Source organism: Centroberyx gerrardi, chromosome 16, assembly GCF_048128805.1.
Source record: "Centroberyx gerrardi isolate f3 chromosome 16, fCenGer3.hap1.cur.20231027, whole genome shotgun sequence".
NCBI lineage: Eukaryota > Metazoa > Chordata > Actinopteri > Beryciformes > Berycidae > Centroberyx > Centroberyx gerrardi.
Genome location: NC_136012.1, coordinates 17,571,034 through 17,589,222, shown reverse-complemented (window position 1 = coordinate 17,589,222; position 18,189 = coordinate 17,571,034). Strand labels below are relative to the sequence as shown.

Genomic DNA, 18,189 nt, shown 5'->3' with positions numbered 1-18,189 from the left:
CTTTACCCCATGCAGTCTCTGGCCACTAGGGGGCAGACTGAGCCATGAACAGACTGTACACTTCACACTGGACATTTCTGTTCCACTGCTGGCAGGCTTGCTCACCCATTTGCATTCTGTCCTATAGTCTGTGGTGAATGAAATATTCTATCCGGGAATCTGCCACACCTACAAAATCCCTGTGCGATCATGCTGCCAATAAGAGCTGCTTAACCCTGATCACCATGAAATATGAACCAATAATAGCTTCTGAAGCCTATAATGACCTACACATTCACATAAGCATCATGTGATTTGCAGTGATTCTCTACAGTTTCTTTGAAGTTTCAGAGGTGCGAGGCAAAATATTAATGAAATTCACATTGTTTATATACACTATGGGGCTTTAAACCTTGCTCGATACCCGGGGTAATTTACACCAGCTGTCCTTGAGTTGTGTCCGTTGCTCTCCACTATGCTGATTTACATTCCTCCTCGCCAGGCTTTGCTGTGAGATCTTGCCTGGCCCACTTTACCCTACACGCCACTTCAGATGAGTGATGTCCCCCACAGCGCAGTCAGAGGCTATGGGACAAAGTATTAGCAAACGAGATTCATTGTGTGGAAAGCAGCAGAGCTTTCATCTGATAGAATGGCCATCGAAGAATATCACTTGGTGGGGCGTGAAATCTAGATAGGACAGAAGATAAACAGAAGAAAGTTGTCATTCCTTAAGAGTTTATTGAACATGATGGGACAGGGGGATGGGCCGATACACACAACATGTTACCTACATTTCACAGCCACTCTCGACTTGACTAAAAAATTACGAAACAATATTCAGACTGGTTCCATGTTGTCTCCAAGATACAATAAAGGCCACTCAGAAAGTGTAGAGCCAAAAAGAATGACTGAGGTAAAATGAATAAGCTTTTGTGCCATAGCAAGGACATTATATTCTCCTCACAATTCATATGAACAGGAAACCGTTTTAAACAAAACACAGTGTGCTACGTGACATTTCAAAAGATTATTTACCATTAAAAGAGTGAGATGGGAAACAAAAGACGGGGAAAAACATTTTGGTTTAGTGGTAATTAAGGCAAGTATTCGCTGATTTGTCCTTCAATGTGTACAACACACCCACTTATCAGAGACATTCAGTGTGAGGCATTGTACAGAAATTGAAGATAAATACAGCACTGTGGTAAATGGACATGGATCATTCATTTAATAAATCAAACGCCACTGAATGTATTGCTTATGGATAAACACCATTGATGAAGACCAAACGTGCATCACAGGATCATAGTAGCCCCATGTTTGCTTCTATACGGGTTCCCTGTTAGTTTTAGAAGTCATTTTAAGACTTTGTTGATTCATTTTAAGGCTTGGATTGGTCTGGATCTTAGATATATGTCAGACCTTTTAACCCCTTAAGAACTGAACTGCAGCTTGATGTCGCCGCGACTGGACCTTTGCCTTGCAGGTTCCTAGGCTTTCCAACGCCCTGCCTGAGGATCTCACTTTTTAAACCACTTCTTAAAACATTTACACACAGGATTTTGTTTCATATATTTGTTTTTACTCATTTTATTATGGTTGTAGTAGCCTGTTTTATTCTTATGTAACCTTGATTTAATTAATGTCTGACCTTTTTGTTGTTTATCTTACTGGCATTTTGTAACGCACTTTGTTGCACAGTCTTCAAAAGTGCTACATAAATAAAGTTTATAAAATCAAAAGCAGTGGTAAAACAGGCGTAGGACAGGATGATTTATCTGTCTTTGGCATCTGTCTGCACCGTCAACAGTCATTGTTTTCTTATTATACCAAGTCATCCGTATTTCTTCATTACGATTATGCAAATGTATACACTACATTTCATCTTTGGATGATGATTATGCAAATCACTTGAATCAAAAGTCATGACTACCAAATGATAAAAGTATTCAACAGGTAAGCAAACACATACATAAAGCTTTCAAGACAGGATAAAAAAGGGTAATGATCCTTCCAGTTTGCCCTTATAATATAGTTCACTGATTGTCATCAGTTCTGCACCCTGATTTAACCCAATTTGTTCACTGAGTCATGCAATCAACTGCCCTTTGAGTACATCAGCGTTTGCAACAAGTAGGTACCTACTAAGATTATGTTTGTGAAAATCAGTCCCACTCTAGACAGGATGATCTGCAAGTACATATTCTGTATTATATAAATGAACTCTGATGATCAAAAAGACTTCAAGACTACAAGAATGTCACCTAACAAAGAGGAAGGGACAGTGAGAGGCCGAGTGAAGAATGCAGCTGAGCAGGGCAAGGTGTGTGTGTGTGTGTGTGTACACCTATGGGGGTGAGAGAAAGAAGAGAGAAAAAGAGGAAGAATGTGCATGTGTGTGTTTTGCTACACCAGGCTCCCCGGCCAGGACACCACAGTCAGTGTGACTTTATTCTTCTGCAGCTTGAGCATGGGGATGAGAGATGAGTTGTTCATTCCCACTGTGGTGGCTCCGTTCACCGCCACGATCTCATCACCACACCTGCAGGGAACCACAGGCCGTCAGTAAACGAGTTTGGTGAGTAAGAGTGATGAGAGGGTATAGGTGCTAGTGAGATCACATTATAGGCGTCACACTGTGGTTAACTTACTTGAGGCGTCCGTCAAAGTGAGCGGGTGTACCAGGCACGATGGTTTTGATGAAGAAGGGCTGCTGGCCGTGGCTCTCCTCGTAGCCCCCGACGATACTGAAGCCCCAGCTCTCATTGTTGGTCTTTAGCAGGACAATGTCGCGACACCAGTGCATGTGACTGAAACGACAAGGGCAGAAACACAGCTAAGTCCATATCTTTCATATAAAAATGCAAACTAGAGATGTCTACACAGCAGTGATGAGGCTGAAGGCAGCTGTACCTAGGCAGGCCCAGCCAGCGGGTCCACAGCGGGGTCCAGTTGAGGTTGTCTTCCCCTGGGATCTCTATGGAGTCCAGCTCGTCCGTGTTGCCGGCCTCGCCGTCCTCCTCAGAGTCCTCGGAGATTGTCTGGATGACACGCAGCACCACCTGGGCCTGAGCCGTCTGCGCCTTCAGCACAGACACAGCCTCGTTGTAGGTCAGCTGGGTCAGGTCCACACCGTTGATGCTCAGCAGAATGTCACCTAGGGCAACACAGACCCATGGGAGCAATTTTAGATCAGAGGATTTCCATGTTGAACAAGACACATATAGGTTTCTATCAGAGGAGGCTCAATTCACTGACAATTCAAGAAGTTATTCACTGGATAAGAGCTAGAACGAGGACCAGGTTTCAAGCCCCCCTTTTGGGGAGCATCCGCCCTGCTTAAGTGTCCTTAGCAAAACACTGAATCACTGAATGGAAGCAAGTCAAATGAAAATTTCCCTTCCCTAATCAATCAAGTATTACATGATAATAATAATAATAATAATAATAGTAATAGAACAGGAAATTGTTTGCCATAAACAGTTTATTATTGTATCTGTATCCAATCTATAATGAAATTATACATAGTGAAGTCTCTATCATCATAATGTGAATTAAGTTTTTAAACTTTGAATGAACTGACTCAAATGCTAGTATCTATACACTAGAAACACTTACAATAAAAACCCTTTCTGTGCATTTATATTTAGCTGGCCAGGCCATGTAACATTACAAAGATACTTTCCTGTTACAGTATGAAATCACAGATCGCCAGATGCTATTTTGTACCTGTTTTGATGGTGCCGTCTCGGTGCAGACAGCCTACAGGCTGGACACTTGTGATGTAGACCGGCAGGCGGCTGCGGCAGTCCCTCCCCCCGGCGATGGTGATGCCCAGGGAAAGCCGAGGCTCCTTCTTCAGGCTCACAGTCTTTTCCTGGCTAGAAAATCCACCTGGAGGATCCTAAATGTCAAAGAATGAGACAGATTCAATAATTCAGAATGATAAACACATTCATCTAGATAGATGAATGTAATGATAGTTAATACCCTGTTATAACACTCCATTTTGCCCAATTTCTCCACACGGATCATAAAAGTTTCATCTTATCTTATTCATGTTTTCTGTTATCCATTATCTTAGGCTCTCCAGGATCCTTTGACTTAATTGATTCCTCTTGCAAAACCACTCGTAGAAACAAATGTGAAACATTTGAGATGCAGCTGAGAGGTAAAGGCAGAGGCAAAGTGTTAGGATCCACACTAAGCTCTCGTAGTGGAAAAGATGTGTGGAAAATGACAGCTTGCCCCAGCTTCCTTGTTGCTCTGTGGAGTCTGTAAACCATCAGAGGGGACGCTCGGGGGAGGTGGGGGCTCTTCCTCCCCCAGCAGGGAGCCCATCCCCCCAGCAAGACTAAAAGGCTCTACTCTGCAGGCGAAAGCTAACTGTCACCAGCTTTGATCCTCTGCCACCCAAAGAAACAACAAAAAAAACAGGACAGTGGCCCCGTAGCAGCAGAGTGAGCAGCACCCTAGGCCTTTTGATCAGGACAGAGGGAGGCCCCAGAGAAGGGCTTTTATCTCTGCTCACCGAAGCAGGCGTCTGCTCGCAAGGCTTTTCACCTCCAGCTGGGGGGTTGCTACTCTCTCCACTGATAGTGTATGGTATAGCTGAGTGTGACCAAGAAAGGCCCAACGATTACTGTTACACTATGTAAACATAAACACGCCGCGTTTGTAAGATCCTGTATACCCGTAGCTATTAAAATCAAGCTAAAAATGCACATAACACATCAATGTAATTCAAGGATGATAATATAAACACAACCACTTTAGAATTAATTAGAATTAGAATAAGCTATAGCATGCAACAAGAAAAAAAATGTTAGTTTGAGGCTTGATTTGAATAGTTATATTACACAACAGTTGTATAAACAAAGCTATTTATCAAGTAATGGTAATTTTGCGACAACAGATTATGATTTTTGTCTTTTATTCGTCTCCGCCAACAAAAACAGTTCCCTCGGGATTTCACTACCAAGTGCTGCGAAGCAACACATGCACTGTTTATATTAGAACACATGTAAAGCGGACTGATACATATAGTAAAACGTCCCAGTGCTGTTATACCGTATATCAGTACTTATTGAATGCCTCCTGTCCAATCACATTACCTGACGGGAACTAACGGTTGTATAAACACACATAACACATCAATGTAATTCAAGGATGACAACATATACACAACCACTTATAATTAGAATTTGTAACAGTGCAAAGAGACCAATGGTTAGTTTGAGGCTTGATTTGTGTGGTTCTGTTGCTTTTCCAGATTACCTTCATGTAGGTAGAGCGGCGCCTGAAGTACTGCGGCTCCGGGACTCTCCTGGTCGCTCTGCCTGGTCCCTCTCCACCGCTCCCTCCTTCCTCCTGAGTCTCTGCAGGCCTCATCACCACAAAGTTCACCCGCACCTCACTGGCCTGGATGCACACAGTCGCAGAAATGGCAATTCATTTCACATTAGATATATATCCTTCTTAGATAATCACTGATTGATCGATATTGTTTTGGGGTTAAGCAACAAAATGGAACTTCATTAATATGGCTGTGCTACTGAGCCATACCTGTATGATCTGGGCGGCGCTCTCGGGCGTCCCGTGCCTCAGGTCGTGTCCATTGATGGCCAGCACCTTGTCATTGTTCCTCAGTTTGCCGTCCTTGGCTGCCAGACCCCCAGACAGCAGGTCCAGGATAAAAACCCCACTCTCGTCGGATTTGCGGATGAGTTTGATGCCCAGCGGTTCGGTGCGCTGGCTCTTCACGAGCGTCACCTGGATGACGGTGCCGGGGTTGTGATTGGAGGTAGTATTGCCATGGAGATTGTGAGAGGGCTGGGAGGCAGTGGAATTGGTAGAAGAGAGAGGGTGATGCTCGGGCCGTGGATCCCTAGATTTGAAGCCCTTTTCCTGCATAACGGTGAGCCGGAGCAGGGAACATGGCCGCCGCAGCACAGTGATGGCCCGGGAATGAGGGACAGAAGCCAGACTGACATCATTCACCTAGAAACACGACACCATGGAGAGAGAAAGAAACACTGTCAATGATAAAGCAGCGCTCACCTACAATGCAGCTGGAAGTCAATATAAACATGTACATACATGTTGGCCGACACTATTGAGAGCTGTGGGAATGCCACATGTAATGAAGGGAAGTGAGATTAAATAATTATCTTCCCCTCCTCCTCTAGATGTTTATGTTAACGTGTGCCAAAAAGTGTAAGTGTAACTGGATCTCATTAGAGCTTGTCCCTCTATTTCCGTTCCTGGCATCTCACATGTTGGGCACTTTCTTGAACATCACAGCAATTAAGAACATATCAAACTATACATGGAATTGAATGCTATGTGCAATATCTGATATTTGGCTCAAGATTCACTTGTTTTGTTTAAGGCAGTGCAGGTTTGCCTCCTCCACTAAAAATAAAAGTCTCTCAAATTGATGTCTGCTTTACAAATCTCATCTGAGAGAAGGCCACAAAAATCAATGCATCGATTCAAGGGGAAGAGAGAGATCGAGTTCCAAGAAATTAGGAACGCAATCTTCACAAGTCTATAACATATCTCTTTACATCCACTGGCCTTCCACAAAAGCCAAAAAAAATGGAGGCTAACGTTTCACATCCTGAGGCAGCCAGTTGGCTAGGTGGTTTTTGCTTTCATTTACAGGTTTGGGATTGGTTGGCTTAGAGGAAGAGCTGCATTTTAGAGGACATTCTGAGGCAGGGGTGCCAGAGCCGAGGGTGAAATAGTCCATAAGCTCAGTTTACAGCGGCACAGGACAGCCAGAGGGCAGAAATCCAAGGAGAAAGAGATTGTAGGAAGAGAGGAAACCACACCTTATTAAAATCCCCTCTAAAGTCACACTCTGTACCTCTGTTCTGCTCTATGGGAACCACAAGAGAGCCTTGTTTACATTTTGTTTCACAAATCTCAATGATTCACTATGAATAAAACACTGATATACTCAAAGTTACTGAATAAATAAATATGAATAACATATCCTTTCATAAGGGGAATGATACTGACCTCTAAACATGGAAATGTCTATAAAAATGAGAATACCATTAACACCATTACTGAAAATGTATCCTAGTTATAGGATACATTATCAGAAACCTGATCACACCGTTTCATAATTAGCCCTCATTCTACAAAAACCAAAACCTTTTTTGAAAGGGCTAAGGCCAGATTAAATTCCAGTCAGCTTTGGGTTTGAACCTTGATCCTCTAGAAGAGAAAGGGGCTGAGTGAATCAGTGACAACAACCAGTAAATGTTGCTTATAGTGTTTCATGAGCCGTTCATGCCCGGCAGTGCTAGGCCACGCCTGTTGCCATGGAGCTAAAACTTGTTTATCTTGAATATCTGCTTCCCCAGTCCCTACTAGCAAGTGTAATATTTACAGTGCTGTGTAGGTCCAGAGAATGCAAAGCATGAATGTGTTTATGGAAAAATATATTGAACTGAACCGTGTCAAACTATGCCCATGCTGATTCATAGTCAAAACAGAGAAGGAGAGATGAATACTTCACAATACGGGTTACTTTACCCTCACACCCTCCTCACTTAGCACGATGAGTCTCTCTCACCTCTAAGATATGGTCCCCCGGGGCCAGCCTGCCATCGCGAGACGCCAGCGAGTCCCGGACAATCTCCTGGATGACAATGTTCCCCAGCGGCGTGTCTTTGCCCCCCACGATGCGCAGGCCCAGCTCCTCCTCCAGCTCCTCTCTGAACAGCTCCACCACGTTGGCCTCGGCCACCAGACTGGACCGCAGAGGGGTCGTGTCTGGAGGGAAGGGGGACAGAGGGCCGTGTGGAAGACATATGGATGAATTTCCTAATTATAAAACAGTTCCAGTCCAGTCTCATTGGCTGAGTCACATTTGAAGCTGTTTGAAAATCACCAGCGATACCAGTACTAGAACTGTACTGCTTGGCAGACTACTAACATTTAGTAATTATTAAATAAAACATTTATCATGTCTAAAAATACCTCTTGGCTGTCCTAAAATCACTGTGAAGCAGACCTCTAATGTCTTTCTTAATTATGTCACTAATCTATGACAGAAAAGGAAAGTTGTAAACAACATGACGAATTACCAGTACAAACACCCAATACATTATACAATGCCACCCAATAATCTGTTTAAGTCAACATGCTGCCATCATTGTCATTGATAACAAAAAGATGATAATATCTTTAGATTTGGTCCATCAACAATCAATAAATACATGGTTTAGATGTGAATGAAGTGTGAGGATGAGTAATGTGTAATCTGGTAGTCTGTTTTTTCCTGTTTGTATTTCGCTTAGCCCTGCCTGATTTTAAGAGCAGACAGTGACGTATTGTTTCAGATAGTGACAATGATATGGATGATGCAAACGTCTTGGAGAATAGTGATTACCCTGTTGCCTGGAAACTATGTTTCAGCAGACTTTGGTCCATGGTACTGGCTTGCAAGTTGTTTGAAGTTTCCAGTTAAAGCATCTGTGAGTTGGTACACGTTCTAGGCTGATGATTCACCTGTGACTCCTGTCTCAGAATCTAAAACCTGAGGCCCGAAATCACATCAGCAATTCTTGTCTGTGTTTTGACAACTTTCCCCACTGGAGAGGATGGGCACTTCAAGAAGGATTTTTGTTTTCTCTCGTCACCCCAGCAGGAAATCCATTTCCTTTCCACCTAGACACTTTAATAAACTACGTTCACTTTCTTTGCCAAGACCAACACATATATTTGTATGACCATTCTCCTGCTTACAATGCAGTCACTCTCTAAGAAGTGATGGTTCTATGTAATTACGGCGCCAGTGTATCCCAAAAGGGGAAAAAAATAAAAATCACTGTACTTGGTGTGCCAAGATTAACACAACACCGAGTCTGCAGACTGACTCACTGAATCTGTTTTAATGGTGGGTGTTTAGATGATGAAATGACTCCTTACCATCCTCACTCTCCTCATAAGCGGGATTAATTAGCCCAGGCTCGGCCTGATCTCGGACGGGAATCCGAGACAGCGCTGGCATATGTTTAGCATCGCCAGACGACTCCCCATCACCCTTACGACCCTTTAACTCATTCCAGGACGGCCTCTTCCTCCTCTCCGCTTCCTCCTTGAGCCTTTTAAAAACAGGACATCTGAGGAAACAAAGGCACACCGGGAAAACAAATGAAGAGAATGATATGGTTGATATGAAAGAACCAAAAAATCCATAACAAATGCGACAAATATGTCAAAGTGATTTGGTTCCTTTAGAAACAGCATAGGTGAATTCATATCAATGTTTCTGTGACAAAATGATAGGGGAGGTTGTCAAACTTTTTCGAGGCTACCCAGGAGTGCAGGGGATAGACAGACAACAGAAATGAAGACAGGTGGAGAGAATGGAGGTGAAGAGTCTCTGTGAGAAAGGGAGTGCGAGAGGGTGAAAAGGAGAGAGGAAGAGAGAAAGAGTGAGACACTGGACTCACGCACAGAATTTAGAGGAGAAGCACTATGCAGATGAGCAGACAATTTTACTGCATTGCAGGGTGTCTGGGGCGAGACAGGTCGAGTCTGATTAAGTCAGTCAGTCAGTGCTAGTACTGCTGTTTGTTCCTCATGCCTGAACTTTGCCTCCTCATTGTTTGCACTGGGAGGCTGCAGCAGGACCGTCTATCACAGCAAACCCTTTACCCACAACTGACTGCGTCATCGCTGGCCACTAAGATGATAAGCACCACACTGGCCATGAGAAAAACAGGAAGACTAACATGCGCCTTCTCCTGCGCTCATGAATGAAAATTACAGGACGCACACAAGTTTCTACGGCAATAGGCATCACTAAGGAGGACATGTGCATCAGCCTGTGACCAGAAAATGCGTGGCACAGCTCCAAAGAGGGAAAACAAATGCCTCAAGTGGACAGAAGAGAAACAAACAGCTCTGATGGTAGACATTTTACATTCCACAGCAGACGTCAGGATTCTTTTGTCATGACTTAACAACACTTCAGATCTCATGCTGACCTTCAGGCAGAGTTACACCAACACCACTTTTTCACTGCTGGCACTGAATTTGAGTACAAGACTTTTAAGTATGACATTTGAGTACCAAACAAACCCATTATTTTACTGAACAAAACAGACTGTAGGACTGTTGGTTTGGGGTCACTGGGCAACAAGGATAATTGTTTGCCATTATAGAGATTTAACATCCTTATATGCAAGAAACACAGAAATCAAGCTGTTTTGCTTTTCCCATCCAAAATGATACACATGACTCTTAGTATCAGATATTACTGGAGAAATTAGCCAACACCAATACTGTATTTTAGCCCGGTAGCGGCCCAATATCCACTATTGATCATAATCATTATTATTAGCCTATCAGCATGACTATCCCTCTGTTCCTTTTTTCCCCCCGTTCCCCATCCAGCAGTGTCTTACCTGTTGTGCAGGTGAGGCTGCAGTTCGCAGCGCTGCATCTGCTGCTGGCACTCTGCATGGTGAGGACAGAGCACGCTCAGCTTGTCCAGCAGGTTCCTGACCAGCAGGCTGGAGGGACGGCACTGGTGCAGCTGCAGCCGCTGGCGGTCCACGGGGCAGAAGTCCTGCTCTTTCAAGAAGCTGCTCAGACAATGAAAGCAGTAGGTGTGGCCGCAGGGAGTGTCCATAGGCCTGAGCAGGGGCTGCAGACAGATGTGGCACACCAGCTCATCGTCTACTTCATCCTGGTACTCGTACAGGTGGTTGTCCTGGCCCTCGTGCTGCTGGCCGCACTCCTTACATACCCGCGCCCACGTCAGGCCCCCGGTGCCACTGTTGCCGGGAACCTTGGGCTCCGTCATGGCCGCTGGCAGAGGGACTTCAGTCCACACTTGTGCTGCACAGGAAGAGATCTGCGTCCGCTTCTACACCCCCTCTTATCTCCTCGAAAACTGTGTCTAGTTTACTTCCTAAGGTCTGTGTCCGCACATCCCAAACTGAATCCGTTCAAACGATGAAGGTGAAACAATGATCCGCTGTCCACCGTGTTATCTTCACGTCTTCATTTTGGTTTTCTGTTGAGAAAGAAACACAATAAGGTCTACTGCTGAAGTTGGACTTTTCCTACTCATACCGGCCAGCTCCACAGGAAATGACACAAATCCACAGAGCAGCAGCAATATGGCAGCAAGCCGCAGCTGTTTCCTCTCAGCAAGTTTCCTGAGGGACAAAAGGAATTCTCATCTCAGCTAAATGTCACTGTGCACTTCATTAAAAGGGCTAAACTCCTGAAAGGAGGCAAGAAAAGAGAAAAAAGGACTAAAGTCAAACCCCTGCTAATGGGAAGGAACAAAGGCATGGCACTACACGAGAACAAGAACTTTGAATGAACTGGGCAGAAATGCAATCCCCATCGCTAATGACCCCCTTGCGCCCAATCAGCAGCAGTCTGCATCCCTCTGTGCAGCGCCTAATCTCCTCTAATTCCTTTTCATAAGGAGAGCGCTGATTATGAATGCATTCTTGGAGTAACTTTTGGACTCCACATATGAGCAAATAAATAAAACAAAAGTCCAACTGACATCTCATAAATTCTGTCTAATATCGAGCGCTTAAACTCAGTCAGATCTCACAAACTTTAGCATTAAGGATAAAAATGCATCCACTAGAAAAACAGTGGGGTGAAAAAACAAGGGTTACCAAGAGGCCCGCAGCAAATAAAATGAAAGCATTCCCTGAGGAATTGATTCTGCCTGAGGAAGAGCGCTAAGCTTGAAACGCGTTGCTTATCTTACATGTAGTATAAAAGCCTATCACTCTGTTCTATGGTTGCTCTTTATGTGCCTTATTGTTTTTTGCGCCTACTAAGCAGTTAATAAATGTTCACCCTTTGCATTGAAATGGCTTCCAACCTTTTCGTTTTCGATAAAAATACATAAAATAGGCACTACATAAAGAAACACAATTCTGCCATAGATAGAGCAGTAATGATTACTTCCCTTTACACAGTCACAATATGAATTCCCCTTTGGACACAAGAAAAAAAAACAGCACCTTAATTAACCTACTACCTTGAATTCACTGGTCCTTGTGACCCCAGCCCAGAGTTCAGGTATAAAGCACCCGTTCTCTCTTTCCGTCATTAGCTTTGTGCTACTCACCCAAGATGATATCTGTGTTGTCAAGCGCCCAGCAGCCACTGCACGCAAACACGAGACTCTAACCTAGCAGCTGTGCTGGCTGCCTGAAGCCTGAATGAAACCAGAGCCCTGCCTCTCCAGCACACCATCAGAGCAGTGTGTGTGTGTGTGTCTGAGTGAGAGAGCGAGAGCGAGAGAGAGAGAGAGGGAGAGGGAGTGCTTATTTGTGTGCATGAGTGTGCATGTGTATGTGCTCCCACTGCACCGATGTGAGGAATGCAGAGGGGGAATTGGTGTGACTAGGCAGAGGGGAGCTCAGCTGAGAGGAGAGGAGAAGCGTTCATTCTGCTTCTGTCAATTCCTGAGATGTGTGTGTATGCGTGTGTGTGTGTGTGTGTGTGAGAGAGAGATGGGGGGGGGGGGGGGGGGGGGTGCTCAAGCTGCTGATGTTGCACTACCACAGGTAAAAACACTCTCAGAGGCCGAATGCTGGACCGATTACACACATGCGTGCACACGTCCTTCTGCATGCACGCGCGCCGGCTGAGGTCAAGCAGGCCTTCTCTCTCACAGCCTTTCTTTTACTTTGCACAAGTGATACCTATTCTTGTAATGGATAGGGGTCATGGATCCTGTAACACAGTGAGGGACACACACTAGAAACCAGGCCCTGTGCTCTATTTATTTTGGGAATTCAGATAACCTTGTTGTTGGCACAGGAATGTGAACCGGCGCATAAATCCAACAATACAGTAGATTAAATACGCTATGCTGCCCAATTGAAAAGGGCATGGCTTGTCCTCTTATCAAGAAAGCATATTCAGAGTTTCAATGATAAAACTGCAGACAAGTAATCAAATTCCCTTTCTATTGCTTCATGCCTATTATTTACTTTGTGATAAAGCAGCATCCACTGGTTGGGAGTCAAATAAGCACAGCTGGCCAGAGAGAAGACCCATGGGGTTTCATTTAGGATGCAGCACATGTCTTCATTACAGCAGTGGACAGCTAGGCAGGAAGACCTGCAGCGACCCTGGGGATGATGGATGGCCTCCTGCTTACTTTGTCTGAACACGGCTTGCTACGAAGCTGTGTGTCAATGTCCGCTGCCACCACACCAACACAGTGGTTTACGACGTTGTTGCTATGTTTCTCAAGGATGTGCACACACGGTTCGTGGGAGAGGACGGCTCGCCTGCAGCACGTTTCGTCTTAATCAATATAGGTACTCGTCTTTCTTGGGATCTTCCAAATGAAATGAAGACTCGCCTAACAGGTATAATATGATAATGCGAACAATGTGAACGTTGTCATAATGGATTTTTGTGTCATCTACTGTTTCAAAATCCTGCTATGTTAATATTAGGCAAAGCATGAAGTCAGTTTCTTGGATGTAAATGCTTGTAAAATACCTAAAAATCCCAACGTAACAAGGAGCAAACCAGTTCCACAGATATGGATTAAGCACTGTAGAGTAAGAAAATACTTTCATTGGAATCCAACACTTACAGAAACATTTAGTTCAACACTAGACGTAATTCCATGTCTATAAAACCAGCACAATAAGACAGCTGCGCATTGGATAAGCTGCAATATATTTTACGACCTTGATGGAGGAACGCCTTATCCAAATCAAATGCCTCGCCATCATGTGACTTTCTAAGCTTTCTAGGGAAATGTCTCTGGCCCTAAAGTGTCCTCTGGTCTCACAGAGGATTACCGGAGGTGGCATTCCCCCACAGCTGAGCCGAATCACTTGTTCAGATGGTTGATATGAGTGAGTCACATGTGCCGCCACGCCCGCGGCGAACACAGGTGAGGCCACGACAAGACAAAAAAATTCCATTGGCTGTGAGACTGCGGCAGACAGGAGGTGTGTCATGTCTGCCTCTGCCTTAAGCCGGGGTCTGTCATTATTAACAATACAAATAACACGCAAATACATGAAATGCAAAATCAGCCAGCTTACTACCCAGAAGGGAATGCCTCTTAATCATCAGTGTTTTGGGTGCTGCGTTGCCAAGAGAGGAGCTGGAACACGACTCGGGTTACATTTTTTATATGGAAACATCATGTATTAGCTTGTGCAAGGAGTTACTTGAATACTTTTTCTGATGAGTACCCCGTTAACATTTAAAATATTATTATTATATTTTTCATTACATTTTTTTAGGTTCATCAGTTTAAAGCATTGTTTAGACATTTATGCAACAGCTATGGTGATAACGTGCAAGTACTACTGCTTTAAATACAAAGTGTAGAAAGGGATGGGACGATATATCGAAATTCAATATATATCGTGATAAAAAATGTGACGAGATGTATCGTGGGGCATAAAAATGATCGCAATATTAGCTCCATTTTATTCTGCTGTAGTAATCACAAATGAGACGCCTTGCCCTGCACAATTTCACAAGCTCTCCATCCAAATTATATTATTTGCACTTTGTAATGACATTTTTAAATTGTTGTTCACATTCTCAGCAAGCCAATGCCATTGCTAGAAAGATTTGTGGCTCAGAAATAAACAGAATTCTGCAGTCAGACTTTGTTGTCACTGAAATTTTTGTATTACATCGTATCGTGGTTGCGTATCGAATCGTATCGTGAGATAATATCGTTTCATCCCGAAGTGGTGTAAGAAGTTACTTTAAAAAGAAAAACTATATTTTTAATGTAACAGCTTACACTTTTTTTACACCATTAAAACCATCATTCCCAACATTGTTTCCAGCCCTTGCCCAATCTGCCCACTCACACTCTTAACCAAACTCCCACGGTTCTCAGCCTGACTGCAGCTTCGCACATGGTACCAATGTCTCTCCTACAAAAACACATGGGAGACTAAGCGTGTATTCACAGGGCGTCTAAGCCCCCCACTGTACAGCAGCAGACCTCTGCCTGCGCATACCAATCTGGGCTCACACACCACCCATGGCACCAACTTTTCAGCCAAGGATCCTGTTAAGATGCCATTCTATTCAGCATGAAGAGCGAGAGGTATTAGTGATTCATTATAAGGCCCGCTCTCTAATTTCTCACAGTGTACGGCACTGAATGTCTCAATAACTCTGAGATGAATGGCTAATACAAAGCTGATGATTGATTTTCCACAGAAATATATCTTGCTTTACCTCTTTTCATGGTCATGGATCATGACACCAAGTTCTCATGGACAGATTGGTGTAATTAATGAAGAAGCTTTTCATTAGTATTGCCACTTCAAGATCAAATATGGGGGGTTGCAGTCTGGATTTTCCAAAACTAACATGATGATTGGTGATGCATTCAGTGAACTCCTTATAGTCTCATTATAAAACCTGCATTTTAACCCCTTTTCACTAGAATTAAACTTTTTACAGGAGGCTATCTTAAAAAAAAAAAACACACATTCACACTGGTGTTTGGCCACAGTAAAGAGTCCTCACAATAGCAACTTGGATGTAACTGTCACTAGAACCATAAATAATTCAATGTCTCCACTGTCAGCCTATGACAATCGGTTTGGTCCCTATCGCTACACCCATGTGACAGATCCAAATGATAGAAGAGGTAATAAAAGTTAGGTTATATTATGGGGAACAATCATTTCACCAATACTCACACTCACAACAGCCGGGCTTTCAGTCCCACCTATAGCAGGATTTGGCTTCAGCTTCGGCACATATAACCTGCTGAGAAAACGCAACACCTTGAGCGGGGAAACTCACTTTGGAGTCAATTTTAACACAACAGCGCATACAGTTTCATTATAATACGCAGGCTCGGTACAATATACAAAGTCCGAAACCAGCCGCGTTTGATGTTTGCTCAGATAACAGAATCCGCGCGAGCCGAGACCGAAACTCGTCTTACCTGTGAAGGTTTTTCTCCCCGGAAGTAGCGAACCTAAAAGACAAAGAGATCTTTGTAAACTCAATGAATAACGAATTTAAAACACTCCGACGACTGGCGAGCGTCTACAATGCCCCGAGTTTTTCCATTTTACCGCATTGCTGCTGTTGAATTATCATAACACGCCGCCCCAGGTGTATTTCATCCTACAGGCGAGGGCTGGGCGACTTTCCCAGTTTCGAGCAACAAACAAGCCAAAGTCTGACGTTCACCACAGGAAGTCCGTGCAGGTGTTGCACAGGGGCCTTTCTGTTATAGGCTACAGCACGTAGGCTATCCGCTAACTCAATATCTTATTTTCATTCATTTAGGCCTCTATCATACATTTTTGGTTTCTAGTACACCTAAAATAACCCCTTTTGTCCTAATCTTGAATACAACATTGAATACAACATATTTAATCAATCCAAATGTATGTCACTATTATAAAACAATCAATCATCACACTAAATTGACTAGTAAATTGTACAATTAGCCCAGTAAATTACCTCTACGCGCATATTTTGTGTGTTTAGGCTACCTTAAGAGTCATTTTGATTCATTTCTGAAAAGGCAAAACAAGGCGTATTTTTTTTATTTTTTTTTATTTCTTTTTTTTTAGCTAATAGTTTCAGTCTAGTAACCTAAATAAAAAACACAAATCATTCAAATATGAGTTAATAAAATGGGGACGTTAACAGCCTGGTTGTGTTTATATTTCTTATGAAAGTTGTGTAATTGGAATCTAGTCTTCAGTGTTATTTACAAGTAAACACTGATGAAAACATTTGAATTGATTCATCGTATCACTCTGCAAAAACACTACATTGCCCACAAACTCCAGATTTGTCCAGTCGCTGGTATGTCAGTGTCTCTCTATCCGAATGCATGTAGGCTACTTATCAAAATGATTGTAGACATGTGACTGATGCTGAATAAAATAATAAGACTGGTTTGGGAACTCTCAGTTAAAAGGGTTTTGACACATGAGCAGAGCCAGGCGCCATACCCCCTGCAGGATGGAAGGGAAGTCTCTGTGCCATAAAACCTCTGTGTGAAAGCCTGTTTCCCCCAGGATTTATAGTTCTGGTAGGAAACCTAAATACAGAGTGACATTTGCTGATACATGCTCACAGAATGAGGGGAGGCTAAGTATATTCCCCTTCAGTTTAACCTGAATTGTAAGGCTAATTAGGAAGTGTCATAATGTGTGTTGAAAAGTGAATACCACCCTCAGCACTAAAACCATCTTCTTTATGTAGCTGCAGCCTAAATAAAAAGGTAGAGAACTTATTTAAAGCAAACAATACCCAAAATAAAAATGTAGGCTATGTTTAGAATAGGATTACTTTGAATGCTATTTGCTTGAAAATATTCCATTTTCATGCAACTTACATTATTCTGCCACTGCTTAACCTACTATGTACTGCAACATTACATCAAAAAGTTTTTTATCGACCTAAAAAAGTTTTCTATTTTGTCATGCACATATTACTTACAAATACTTACAACAGATAAATATATACCATATCATATCAATTGCAGTGCTTGTATTTCATAGTAACACTTTCAGCCATCAGAGTTAGACATATCATGTTGTAAACATTGTTTGCAACAGCTGACAGCATGACTGTATGTGATAAATGTGGGATGATAACAGTCTGGGGGGGTTTTGAGGACCAACAGTATTGATGAGTAAGAGTGACACCATGTGGTTACATGACGTATCACAACTCACTCACTTAATTCTTATAAAGTGTTGCTTGACACCACAATATCACCTCAGTATCTCACAGATTCAGAGATCTTTCATGGTTGTTTTTCTTGTGTCACCATGACGACAGGCGGATGCACAGCTGTCATGTACTAGTTGAACATAAGATTGAAGTGTTGCAAGCCATCATTTATCATAACCACTAAGTAAAGTGTAAGAAATAGGCCTATATGCATATTTGAGGTTAATACAATTTTGTAGAGAGGTCAGGTCTCTTTATTTTAATGGAACGGTAAAGCAAGTTGAATTTCACAGTACTTAATTTGGTCTGACTTCTGACGGGAAATGGTGGAAGTGAGGTGAAAAGAAAGAGACAAGATAAACACTGAGCTAACAATGCAGTACATCCTGACGCTCTCTCTCTCTCTCTCTCTCTCTCTCTCTCTCTCTCTCTCTCTCACACACACACACACAGAATAAACCCACAGCCCTCTATTTGAGCTAAGGCACC

At 43.1% G+C, this 18,189-nt stretch overlaps 1 protein-coding gene across 2 annotated transcripts; it reads right to left on the bottom strand.

The window, feature by feature from the left end:
• Nucleotides 1-700: 700 nt before the first annotated feature.
• Nucleotides 701-16,162, bottom strand: lnx2b (ligand of numb-protein X 2b). 2 transcript variants are annotated; one of them, XM_071917091.2, is made up of 10 exons: nt 15,947-16,162; nt 10,413-11,026; nt 8,929-9,122; nt 7,571-7,770; nt 5,548-5,982; nt 5,260-5,403; nt 3,712-3,886; nt 2,896-3,139; nt 2,634-2,792; nt 701-2,524 (listed from the first exon to the last, which is right to left on the bottom strand). In XM_071917091.2, exons 2-10 carry the CDS (start codon nt 10,811-10,813, stop codon nt 2,389-2,391), a joined length of 2,088 nt encoding a protein of 695 aa, XP_071773192.2. In that variant the 5' UTR covers nt 10,814-11,026; nt 15,947-16,162; the 3' UTR covers nt 701-2,388. The 2 variants fall into 2 exon arrangements, with proteins under 2 accessions (XP_071773192.2, XP_071773193.2); XM_071917092.2 differs by lacking the exon at nt 15,947-16,162 and adding an exon at nt 12,113-12,215.
• Nucleotides 16,163-18,189: the final 2,027 nt, after the last annotated feature.